This window comes from Xenopus laevis, chromosome 9_10S (assembly GCF_017654675.1).
Source record: "Xenopus laevis strain J_2021 chromosome 9_10S, Xenopus_laevis_v10.1, whole genome shotgun sequence".
Taxonomy (NCBI): Eukaryota; Metazoa; Chordata; class Amphibia; order Anura; family Pipidae; genus Xenopus; species Xenopus laevis.
The window spans coordinates 24,946,028-24,959,248 of NC_054388.1; the positions used below are offsets into that span (position 1 = coordinate 24,946,028).

The 13,221-nt window shown below is 38.4% G+C and overlaps 1 protein-coding gene across 1 annotated transcript in view; it reads left to right on the forward strand.

The window, feature by feature from the left end:
• The first annotated feature begins 4,157 nt into the window (after positions 1 to 4,157).
• The window catches only part of LOC108702199 (ETS translocation variant 4), a 63,517-nt gene continuing 54,453 nt past the window's right edge, over positions 4,158 to 13,221 (forward strand). The window contains exons 1-3 of the mRNA XM_018237707.2: positions 4,158 to 4,172; positions 4,685 to 4,829; positions 9,474 to 9,527. Of these exons, the coding sequence (XP_018093196.2) occupies positions 4,158 to 4,172; positions 4,685 to 4,829; positions 9,474 to 9,527 (214 nt within the window). The remainder of the gene's footprint in view (positions 4,173 to 4,684; positions 4,830 to 9,473; positions 9,528 to 13,221) is intronic.

The following is a 13,221-nucleotide window of genomic DNA, read 5'->3' on the forward strand; positions in this document are numbered from 1 at the left end:
TCCGACACTGCAGCAGACTTCATGTTGACATGCACATTGCTAAAAGTCTGACTACAGAACTTTAAAGTCAATGAAACATTAGCTAGTTTATTGTAGCTATGATACTTCATGTAATTCACTGACAAAAAGCTAATTTTGCTATATTGAGAGGAATAGCCACTGTGGCAAATCTTAATGTGAGCAAAGTGGGAGTCAAAAAATTTGGTTATAGTATTGTGCTGTCAGTTATTGCAGTCTTTTAAAGGGCACCTATAGCATTCAAAATCAAACACATATTATCAATCTGACCAGCGCCGATTCGTACCTTAGTGCCGCCTGAGGCGGCTCCTGCAACGCCGCCCCCCCTCGCCGACTTACCGGTCGGGAGGGGAGGTAGGAACACTAATGCGGAGAGCGCAATTGCGCTCTCTCGCATTCGTAAAGCCGAATTTCCGGTTTAAAAACCGGAAATTCGGCTCTTAAAGGTGCAGGAGCGGCTTTTTGCCGCCCCTGGAAACCGCTCCGGCGTTGCCGCCTGAGGCGAGCGTCTCAGCTCGCCTCATTGGCGGCGCGCCCCTGAATCTGACCAGTACAAGCTAAACATGTTTAATCCAACTACACATATAGTTTTTTTGAAAAAAAACTGCAGGTTTTAAAAAATCCCTTACTTTGTCAAATGGGTTCTTTCACTGAGGGAGTCCATACTGAGACTATAACAGAGACTATAACATGCAAATTTTAGGAGTATGATCAGATTGTAGCACTGCCTTGAGTATTCTACCCAGAATGCCTTGTTTTAGTAAACTCCTCCACTAGAAGAATCATGAGATTTCCCTATCTTGTCCCCTGCTGGTGATGTTATTATGCAAATGAAGGGCACACACTAACTTAAAGAAGGTGGCAGCACTACTGAACAGCAGCTAACACAGAAGTTTGCCTGATTTGAAAATAGCTTAGAAGGGTTGCCAAGCAACCAAGGAATTTCAACTAAGCATGTGCAAGATTTCAGAGCTACAGTTGACTGGGAAGTTATAGGTAGAAGGAGCCAGTGAAATCCAAGATGCCTGCCTCAGCTAGAACTGCAGTGGAGATAGGGGAGATCTTCAGTGTCGGACTGGCCCAGCGGGACACCGGGAAAATACCCGGTGGGCCCGACCCTAGTGGGCCCCCGCCGGGCCAGACCCCCTCTCCCAAACAGTATTTCGGAAAAAACTATTTCGGCGCATCGCAGCGCCATTTGCGCACCCGCGCCTAGCGCCTTTTGTGCACGCGCGCTTAGTGATTTTTGCGCATGCGCGATGCGCCGCCTGACGGAGTATGCTGATCGGCACTTCGGCTCAAAGTAGGTAGCGGGGGCCAGAGGGGGGCCCTGGACAGCGGTCCCGGTGGGCCCCGGGCCCCCCAGTCCGACCCTGGAGATCTTGCAGAAGGTAACTGTTTTAAAAATCAGATTTCTTGAACTTTCACCTAGTGTATTTACTTAGTAAATTATTTTAGTTAGGATTGTTGCCCTTTAAGTCCATTGCAGATAATGCAATCTCTTATGATATACCTGGTAAAAGAAACAACAGGATCAGGAATGAATTCAGATAAAACAGTGCAAGGTACTTTCCAGAAGCTGATACCTTCAAAGAGCACACAAACAAGGCAAGTGCAAGAATATAAAGGTGTTTTGGTGCTAATTGTGCATAAAAAAAGTGCACTTCCAAATCTGTCATTGCACTCTGAAGTGCAAGTGTTGTGTGCAGGACCACTATATGGAGGGAAATGCTATAAGGGTTGAAGTGAAATTTGTCCAATGAGGGCCTAGCTGGACTATTTTTTGTATTAAATGATAATATCTGGGTCCCCATTAAGGCACATTGTGCAGGTAGGACTGGTTACTGACCAGGCAGGGGCAGCAGGGAGCCCGGTAAGATTCATAGGCACACATGATGTGGCTAGCTGCTTAGTGTAACTCATTGTTGAAACCAGGTGCAGAAGGTTCAGAACCTTTGTATTTTAATTAAAATTTTCTGCAAGCAATTACTGTTATCTGAAATTACATGAAAGGGAGGCTGCCAGTGGCGTAACTAGATGTTGCTCGACCCCACAGCAAATTAATTTTAGGGCCCCCAACATATCCAGTGTTTGTCCTGTTTTACCAATATATGTTCAAATTGCTCATCAATGAGAGCCTCATGGGGCCCCATGTACCTCCTGGGCCCCCCTGCAGCCGCAGGGTCTGCTTCCTCTGTAGTTACGCCCCTGGAGGCTGCAGCTTTGTGGACAATAAAAGAGACTGCTGGTGATTGGCATGGAGCTGTTGTGGGCTGAAATAAAGGTCTGTCTGAACGTAGGAGTTCTAAAACTTGGCACAATAATGAATTATTTATTACAAAACTATCATGCAAATTTATATTGCAAGTACTCAGGGCCGCCATCAGGGGGGCACAGGGGTACTGTTGTACTGGGCCTAAATGGGGGCCCGGTTGTGCTGCACTTTTTGAAATAGCCGGGCCCCCCTTAACGACGCAGAAGCCGTGCCGCTGAACTCCCAAACCGACTAAGTCTTGAAGAGTTGAAGTCCCCAAGCCGCAAAAAGACCCGAAGCCACGAAAGGAGCCGAAGTTGAAGTCCTGAAGCCACAAGATCAGTTCTACTGAACACCAATGTATTATTTTAATACTCTGCAACCAATGTTTTTTTTAAAAAATAATTCTCTGGGGCCCTAGTGTTTCTTTTTAACTTTTAAGGGGGGGGGCTAGTACCAATGTTATTTTAAAAAAAAATTTTATGGGGGGGCCATGGTGCCGTTTTTTTTTAACTTATGGGGACCCTGACCACCAATGATTTTTTAAAAACTTACGGGGGACCCTAGCACCAAGGTTTTAAAAAAAAAAAAAAAAAAACTTTTATGGGGGCCCTGGTGCCAATTTTTTTTAACTTATAGGGGGCCCTGGTCACCAATTATTTTTTAACTTGTAGGTGGGCCTTGAGCGCCAATGTTTTTTAAAAAAAAACTTTTATGAGGGGCCCTGATGCCACAGTTGTTTAAACCTCATCATCAATGGCTTTATATAACTTGTGTGGGGGGGAGGGTTTTACAATTTTTAGCACTGATGTCTGTGTGGTCTTTTAACTGTTGTGTGGGTGCCATCTGGGGTGGGGCTTGGAGGCTGGGGTGGGCGTGGCCCAGGGGCCCAGAAAATTTTGTTGTACGGGGCCCCGTGATTTCTTATAGCGGCCCTGCAAATACTATTAAAGAAGGGGCTTGCCACTGAAACATTGTAGTTGTTTGTCTTGACACCAGTAAATACAGAGTTTATCCTCATTTGCATTTAACTTGTGTGCTGGAATTTCTCTGTACATCCATCAAGTTGGACCTCTGCAACTTCTATTATTTTTTCTGTTTTCAAGCAATTAGCTATTTGGAAACTGCTTATATAATTATTTTGAAAGAACTTTGCCACTTTGCAACCTGCAAACAAAATGTCTTGCTTTGCTGCCATATTTAGAACTAACCAGAGAAATACCAGTAGACTGGCTGGGGGTCCCCAAACTTTTTTTTAACCTGTGAGCCACATTCAAATGTAACTACAGTCGAGGGGCAACACAAGCATGAAAATAGTTACGGGGTAAGTGTGTGGTTTGCTATTTCTGTGTGCACTGGCAGCCTACGGGAGGCTCTGTTTGGCAGTACACCTGGGTTTTATGAAAAACCTGCCTCCACTGGCAGCAACATGTTTCTCAGGAGCCACTGGTTGGGAAAAACTAATCTAAGCAGAGTAGAAATTTTACTTTTCGTGACCAGCAAGTGGCACTGTTGTGTCTATGTTAGCAGTTTAAAAAAAAGCTAATATCTTGAAAACTAAAAAAAAAACAGGAATGCACCAAATACTGGAATTGTGATTAAGCTGAATTCAAACCCTTAATTATTACATGACTTTTTATATTATCACATGACTTTAGTCCAGCAATTGACAATTTATTTTTTTTAGTGTATTTATAGATTTATTTGTGTCATATATACCTGTGTATTGTTTTATATTGCTATTATACTGTTTGTTAGATAACCATTTGAGCAGGTTGAGGAGCTCTGGGATTTTTATTTGGGGGTGGGGGGTACCCAGCACATTTTTATTATGCCACTAAAATCATATATGAACTAGAAATAATATTATGAATTGGCAAAAGTGATGGGTGGACCTATGGTACATGATATAAAAATGTACTTATGTGACATTTGCTGTTGCTTTGTGTTTGAACCCTGGCTTTTTATAACCATCCTGTTGTGTTTCATAGTCTACATGTCCATTATATGGAATAGAAAAGCACTAGTAAACATAGTTAGCTAATATCATTATAGATACTTTTAGCCTGTTCATATCTGAGTCAGGTATAATCTCTCTTTAGATGTAAAGAGTTTAATATTGCAATGTTCTGCAACTGACAGTTTTTTCACGTTCATTTGTTAGGTACATCCTAAAGAGGTGCCATTTATTTTAAATGTTTTCTTGGGGGTTGGTATGGGAAGTGCGAGCCAAATTGCCTAGAAAATGCCCTGAACGGAAATTGCTTTTTAACAATTGGATCACTGAGATTAGCATGATGATCCTTAGCTGGAATATTGAAAAGACATACTGCCAGTTCTAATGCAGGTGAGCTAGCAGGTTTTTCAAAAGAGTGGCTATTAATGAGGAATAACTCAGAAATAGGTGCCTAGCACTGCATATTCTGTTTCTACACAGTGGGAGCCCTCTTGCTGGTACTGTTCTTAATCAGTTGTGAAGTAGTCAACAACATGCTGGTTAATACTGGGATACAAAAATTGATACAATCACCTGTGTCCGTATGGGCTGATAAAACTGGTAGGTCATAAATTATATTCTAAACGTACAACTGATTTTAATAGGAGAAAAATTATGGTGTACAGTACTATTTAAAGAATTTTTCAGTTTATGTGACCTTCACTTTTTTAATGGTATATGTCTGGCCACCAAGGGTTTAATTGCAATTTTATATTTTTTTTAAGGCATAACTGTTTCTGTATATGAATTCTAAATGTTTATGTAGTTTAAATAATATGAGATATAACTGTAATCATCCTTGTAATATGCGATATTGGTTCTCATTTTTATATTCTTTAATTTTGCTTGCATGCTACAGACTAAAAATCAGAGTGAGTTAAGACTTTTGTTGTATGTGGTATGTGACCGTATAAGTAATCATTTTCCAGCGCACTCATAAAAGATAAAAATGTTAATAGTGTAAAAACTATTGTAAATTGAATCCAGTTATAGTCTTAATTAAATTTAGTAGTTATGTCAGGATTATAGATGCCAATATTTGAAAATTATTTTCAGAGACCATAATGTTCAGTGAGCAAACTTGCATAGCATGCTAAATGTATGTTTTTTACAAATATTTGTCAGCTTGTTTTCACGTGTGCATGTGCAACTTATGTGCTGTTACTGTTTGCTTCTGGGGCTATACTAGCTTGCACTAGTACACCCATAACACCCAACAAAATATTTGCTTTAATTTACGTAATTTACGTAATTGCTTTTGGGTTGCTATAGGTAAGTGCACCGGTGCAATTTAGCATCTGTAAATATCCTATCTATACAAATGGCATAAGACTGGAGAGCCCATAGAATATTAAAAAAAAAAAAATATTATTGCATAAACATAGAGAATATTTGATAGGTTAAAGCAAGGTACTAGACAGCCCTATACCTAAGCACAGGAAGGCACACTATGACAAAGGAAAAAAAGCCTGTATGCATAGATTTTTTTTGCATAATTTTTAAAATTAGAAGAACAGAAGAAAAAGAGAAGAATGGGAAGAGTGAGACCAAGGCACCAATTATAGATAGAGTAAAGAGTTTTTTTTTTACAACTGTATATCCTGTAAATATAGCCAGATAATGAAATCATAATAAGGGACACCAACAGACAATTGCAATTGTGCTTTTTCTGAAAATGGACAAATGTAAACAAAAAATCTGAAACAACTAGTGGAAGGAACAGAGAATAACATGGATAACTGGACATACAGTATATGAAATCAGGGTTATTTTTTTAACAAGACCATAAAAAACGAAAAACTGTTATGATATGCATAAATGGTAAAATAAAAACAAGGAAGAATAGTTCTTTAGAATGCATCTTTCTACAGTAGAAATAATGCTTTAAATTCTGAAAAATATCACTCCTTATCCTTGTTCACTATTGCCAGCAATACCTACTAGCAAAGTCTATTTGTTGCATTATTTAATGCTGTTTTCAGAAACTTTGCTGAAAACGGACTTGAAGGCAGTTGCTGTATACAGAGTGTTAGAAATTATATAAGCAGTTAAATGGCACTTTCTATCGGTCAACAGTGCTGAACATCTAACACATTACCAGTGAACCAGTGACTGCACAGTGCAACCAACTAGTGCATGCCTGACTGTAACTCCAGCAGAATTGTGTGGGGTCTGCCGTTTGTTTGCTTTAATTTTTTCAATGTTTCTTTTTACTCTCTTCTACTCCGTATTCAAAACCATTTTACATGATTTTTGCATTATTATCACAAATCATTTTAAGCAATACAAGTCAAAATTCTTGAGTTAAAATTGATCATTTAATTGAAGTCAATTAATTTATGTAATTTTACACAATTAAGTGCTCACATTTTTAATTAATATTATTATACAGATATAATCATCCATAATGCTCAGGACCCAGGGATTTCTGGTTAATTGATTTTTCTGTAAGTTGGCTCTTCACATCTTAAGTCTACTAAAAAATCATTTAAACATTAAATAAACTCAATAGGCTTGTTTGCCTTCAATAAGGATTAATTATATATTAGGATCAAGTACAAGGTACTGTTTTGTTATTGCAGAGAAAAAGAAAATCATTTTTAAAAATCTGAATTATTTTAGATAAAATGGAGTCTATGGGAGAGGGCCTTTCTGTAATTTGGAGCTTTTGGATAATGGGTTTCTGGAGAATGAATCCTATACCTGCATAGGCACAATGCAACTCAGCAGATTTGAGGCTTTCTAGTGCTACAAGGGGTTCTCTGTTTTTCTTTTAATTTTTCTTTAACTTATTATCTCCCAATACTTGTCCCTTGAGTCTGTAAGGATACCATTCAGGATATCTTTATTTAGAAAAAGGTTAGCTTGGAATCTCCATATGTCCTTTCATCTCATTTTCTAATATCCTTTTGCTGAGGATGTAAGAGGTGGGACTCATCCCCATTAATGTGTAAAAACACACATTAGCAGTAATGCAATTGATTTTTTAAATGAGTTCATAAGACTTTTGATTTAAGGTGGATAGAAATTATATTTTGAATGATCTACAAGAGCTTAAGATAGTAGCAAATTGTACAGGTGGAGCAATGGTGGTTATGTAAACACGGAGAGTGATGCACAGCAAAGCTTTCTCACTCGTAGTGTCAGCTGCATCAGCTGCATGCTGATTTCCCACTGCCAAGGGTAACATCTAATATAAAGATTTCATTCAAGCAGCACACTGAGTTAGGGAAAAAAACAGAAAAAAGATTTAGTGAGAAAACACTTTTTTCACTAAATCAGTGTGCTGCTAGACTAAAATCTTTATTTTGCAGTGGTGGATATGAACAAGTTAGAATGAGACAGGATCATAATAGGCATGCAAACTCTGAAGCTACGATACTGGAATGCAGTCAAAATATAGTCTCTATGTTAATGTCAATCAAATAAGAGTGGATAGACATCCTGCTTTAGGCAGGACAGTTCTGCCTTTGAGCACTCTGTCCTCCATCCTGTAGCAGGATGTTAATTTGTCCTTTTTAACTTACCTTACGTATACTAAAACAGAGGAAACTTAAATACTTAAAACTTAATACATGCATGTAAAATTTACACAGCATCCATTTTAATAATTAATTTTAGAAAAATACTAGGAAATAGCAGTTGTCCCATCAAGTGATATTTGACTAAAAATTATGTTTATGTATGTTTATGTATATTTTATATTTTAACTCACCATAAAACATGTTTGATTTAAGGGTAAAACTCCATGAGTGCTTTTTATCAGCTTTTGCGGGTCAGATTTTATCTGATTCATCATGCAACAACACGCAACACCACAAGATTTTGTAGGATGCTGCAAAATCTGGCCCCCTAGGCTACAATGTAAAGTCAGAACAGTTAGTCGGTGGAGTCTTCTCTTCATGCGTTTACATCCGACAGTCAATATATTTCAATGAGAAAAAAAGTGTCTTTCCAACACCATCCTTTTTTTATCTTGTGGGGTGAAGATGCAGCATGCAGTGTTCACATCCAATAGACATGTTGTGTCTGATGGAAAATAGTTTACACATCAGATTTTTCTATCAGTCCTATTATATTTTGGCCCATGCAACTATATCCAACTTATTGGATGCATTTTGTCAATCCGACACCATGCGACAAAAGCACTCGTGGAGTTTAGCGCTTAATCTTCAGCCTCATTACTTCAGTAATTAATTTTGTTGCACTTCGATGTGTGCATTTGTGTTAAGTTAAAATATTTAGCAGCAGGTAGAATTACATTGCAAGTCTTTAGTGCATATACCCATAAAACTCATTAGGAATTGCTTGCAAAGTGAAAAAAAAAGCTGCAATCTGACCTTTTCTTTGCACTTTGCACACTATGCCCAGCATTGTATAATTTGCAATTGGAATCTATTTTCTATTTGAGACCTGCAGTTTGCCCTTTGGATAGAGCTCTGCCTGTTCCCCCTTTATCCAAGAGGGGGGGACAGGGGGTGGCAGGTAGGCATCATTCAGACATGCAAGTCAGGCAAAGTCAGCTGGCTGGTAGTAAGGACAGAACTCAGCTGCACCCCATTACACTGCTGTCTGCACGAGGGCCAGATTTTTGACCCGGTGTTCAATATGAAGTGCAGCATTCACTGGGGGTGCAGGGTATGTGAGTATTAAGAAGCATGTTCTTGTGCCCCTTAGTGCTTAGCACTTGTGCCTTGAGGAATAATAAATGACCCCTACTGCAGTCTATAAACCATACCTATTCCACACCTATGGGTAAGATTATACGATAACACAAAAAAAAAAAAATACTTTTGAAATCTGCAAATGTGTTGGAAGGGGGCTGCTGCTATTTATTTTACAAGCTATATGCCTCCTTTCACATATTTAAGATGGCTGTCACTTTCACTCCGGTGTGTGTGATGGAGCTAATTCAAATCAATGGAGCAGGGGCACAGAGCAGATCTGTTTCTCTCAGCCTGCAAAAAAAATAGTCAGGCTGAGAGCAGTGCAGCCTACAGCTCCGTGTGCCCATGCCCTTAACCAGAACCTTCTCCAGGAGATGTTTGTACAAGGCTTTAGTCCAGGTTTGGAACTGAGGTCCTTATCCATACCAAGTCAATATCTCATCAAACGCTATGGTCTTGTCAAGTGATACCACTATCCTGTTGCTGGCATTAATCTTCATTAAATCTGAAATATATGTTTTTTTTGTCGCTTGTTTAGCTCAAGTTCCAGACTCAGATGAACAGTTTCCACAAGACTTGCAGTCTGAAAACAGTAAGTATTTGTTCATCTCTTGAATTTATTACATGTAACTATTTAAGGCTCCATGCAGTTCCAAAACAAATTTGCTAAAAATAAATCCCAAAGGAATGAAAACTGAATGTCTGTGCCTAGTTTTGGGGACATTTAATCTAGGGCTGAGTTAGTATAATACACCTCACAGTATTTAAATCTAAAATGCAACTGGCCAATGAGGGATGGGCCATCATAAAATTAAGGAACCATATCCAAAGAACCAAAATATTTTTTAAATAGTACCTAATATCATTTTATTGTGCTTATATTGTAGAAAAGGCATGTCAACTCACTTCAAACATTTATTTATGCAAAATCATCCAAATCAATTCAGACAATAAAAATAGTTCATTTCTTACATACCACTTGGCTGTGTCCCCCTAAGAAATTAACTATTCATATTGTCTGAATTGATTTGGGTGATTTTGCACAAATAAAATGTTTGAAGTGAGTTGACATGCATTTTTGTTTTATTATTGCGTAATGCTATTGGACCTAAGCATGAGACTCACTTCCTGATAGCATTTAACCATACTACATTTAATATATAGTTACTGTAGAAAAGGTAAAGTCTAAAACACATTTGAAACCAACTAGTTTTAGGGGAAAAACAGAATTTTTAGAGATTTAGTATACCCCAAGCTGCTAACAGTTTGAATCTGAAAATACTTCAGCTAAAACCTGTTAAAATCATGTAAAAGTCAATGGCTAATGGTCCCTTTTATTTTGGGCAATGTAGTGTGGATTAGCACACCCACCTTCTAGGTCAGCAAAGATATGCCTGGTGCACGTGGGTGGAGGCTCGGCAACCCCCCAAAGCAGTAGTGTAGAAAGAACCTCACGGCACACAGGTCTGCATGAAGTTTTCAGTGATTTATTGAAGCGGAGTGCACAGCAACGTTTCGGGGCAACCCCCTTTGTCAAGCAAAGGGGGACAAAGGGGGTGACCCCGAAACGTTGCTGTGCACTCCGCTTCAATAAATCACTGAAAACTTCATGCAGACCTGTGTGCAGTGAGGTTCTTTCTACACTACCCTTTTATTTTGGAACATGTTTTATACCTTCACGGTTCTCGAAAGTTTTGGACTATTTGTGCTGGTTGTTCGATAATCCAAATTTTATGGGCTACAGCTTGATAAAGTTGAGTTTTAAGAGCGTCAATTGACAAAGGGGATTTGAGTTTGGGAGTTTGGTTTATTTTTTTAACCCTTTAAGTGCCAGCAGAATTTCACATTTTGGTTACGCGAAATGCCAACCGTTTTTAAGTATTTGTTCAGTTTAACAAGGTTTTTTTGTAGGAAAACCTCCATGAAATTAGGAAAATTATATATTGTTTTTTTCATTGCAAATTGGGCTTTGACATGCAAGTGGAATTTTGCAACTTTTCTAGAGATGTAATGTGTATTTTGTGTAAAAAAAAAAATATATATAAAATAAATTGTGTATATCGAGTTTTTTTTCCAAGGAAATTTTATTTTTACATTCTTTTTTTGTGTTTGTAAAGCCTGCCAAGTCCAACGATACCAAATATGTATCAGTAACCCACTTTTTTTGCCCAGGAGTAACCTAATTTTTTAAATTTTGTAAATTTGACACCAGAACAAAGTGGATAAGCACATATAACACCATAACTTATATGTAAATCTAAATTATCCCTTCAAGTTTGGTATTTGTAGAAACTACAGACCTTCAGGTTTCTAGGGGTGCTGTAGTTTTCACTCAAAATTCAAATACATTTTACTAGTGCATCATGAAATTTAGAGCTTTTTTTTTTTTTTTTTCAACTTTCTGTTTATTGAAGTTAACACATAAGCTCGACAGAATGCAATTGTCTTTTCCTGTTTACACATACAGCAATAAAATTTTACTGAGATGCAATCTGTGCCTATCGCATTATTTCACATTTACAAACCCATTTATTTGTTAACAAATTTACAACAATTCCTTTTAAATGAGGAAAAGGAGAGGGGGGAAAAAGGTGGGGGAGGTGTTGAGTGAGACCTCCTGGTGGTTGAGGTATTATATTTGTCTTAGCAACAGTCCTTCTCTATATAGCCAAATATTCCATACATCCTCAAATTTACTGAGCCTATTATTCATCAAAGCAGTAAGCTTCTCCATTTCGATAGACCACCGCAATTTGTTTTGGATTTCCTGCATAGTTGGAGGTGGGCCCTTCCATCTTTTAGCTATTAAACCTCTAGTGATTAGGCAGAGTTGAACACATAGTTTATGTTCATTGTATGTTATCTGTTCAGGTTTACGCAATAAGAGAGCTAACCAAGGATCAGGTGGCATTGATGTCGCCAAAGTGTCATTTATCGTTTTAAAGACGTCCTCCCATAACCTGTATATTGTAGGACATGTCCACCACATCTGCATTTCATCTACCACTTCCCCACATCCCCTTGGGCATAGATCAGAAGAGTTGAACCATTTATGCAACTTCTTAGGAGTGTAATACCAGTCATGATAAATTTTATACGCATTCTCTTTAATATAGGTATTTATAGAAGCTTTTGCCATTACCTTATGAATATTCTCCCATTCCTCCATTTCTATGGGCTCCCCTAGTCTCTGTTCCCATTTCAGCATAGTAGTTGTTTTCCCCTGTGTATATGTGGCTTCCACAAGACCAGAGTATAAAACACTGATTTTATGTTTGCGTAAGGGATGATTACATAAGGATTCGAAGGAGGAGGCATCGGGATATCTTCGTCCCATCAGCCCAGAAGCGTAATGAAGGAGCTGTTGGAATCCATAATGTTCCTTCAGTGGTATATGATATTTCGAACGTAAAGTATCCCATGAGATGGGTTTAGAGTTAATGAACAAATCCTGAACTCTGGAGAAACCATTATTAATCCACCATGTAAATGTTGTGGAGTTCATCCCTGGAGGAAAAGCAGGGTTATGAAACAGTGGAGTAAGAGGAGAGGGGAGCGTCCGAGAAGACAGGGTTGATTTAACTTCATCCCATTCAGTCACTGAGTACTTAATAAACACATTCCTCATACTATGTCTAGGTCGATATTTATGCTCTAGCCATAGTAAATCTGCAGCTGTATTGGGAGCGGTCAGTTGGTTTGCTAGTTCTACCCATCTGCAATCATTAGGATCTGAGTGCCACTTAGATATTTGTGCTAATACAGCTGCTTTCCTATAATTCTCTAAATTTGGAAAGGCCAGTCCCCCTCGTGTGGTGGATTGATAGCAAATTTTTTTATTTATTCTGTGTCGTTTATACTGCCAAGTGAAATCGAACATCTGCTGTTGCAGCTTCTCCAGATCTTTCTTGGGAGGAGGCACGGGCAGTGCCCTAAACAAATACAAAAGTTTAGGAAGTAGATTCATTTTAACAGAGCAGATCCTACCCATCCATGATATTGGCATTCTATGCCACCTTTGGAGATCTTTGCGTAAGGAGGCTACCAGTGGGGTGTAATTAATATCTGCAATTTGACTGGTCGTGGGAGGGATTGTCACGCCCAGATATTTAAGACCCTTTTTGACCCATTGAAATTCAAAGTTCAGTTGAAATTTAGAGCTTTTTTTGTTGCATTTTTAGTTTTTTTCTAAAATGTAAACTTAGGTGCAGGATCAAATGTAAATCTGACAAAATAACACTATCATAAATGTTGAAACCACAGAAAATGTAAAAGACAAACTTCTC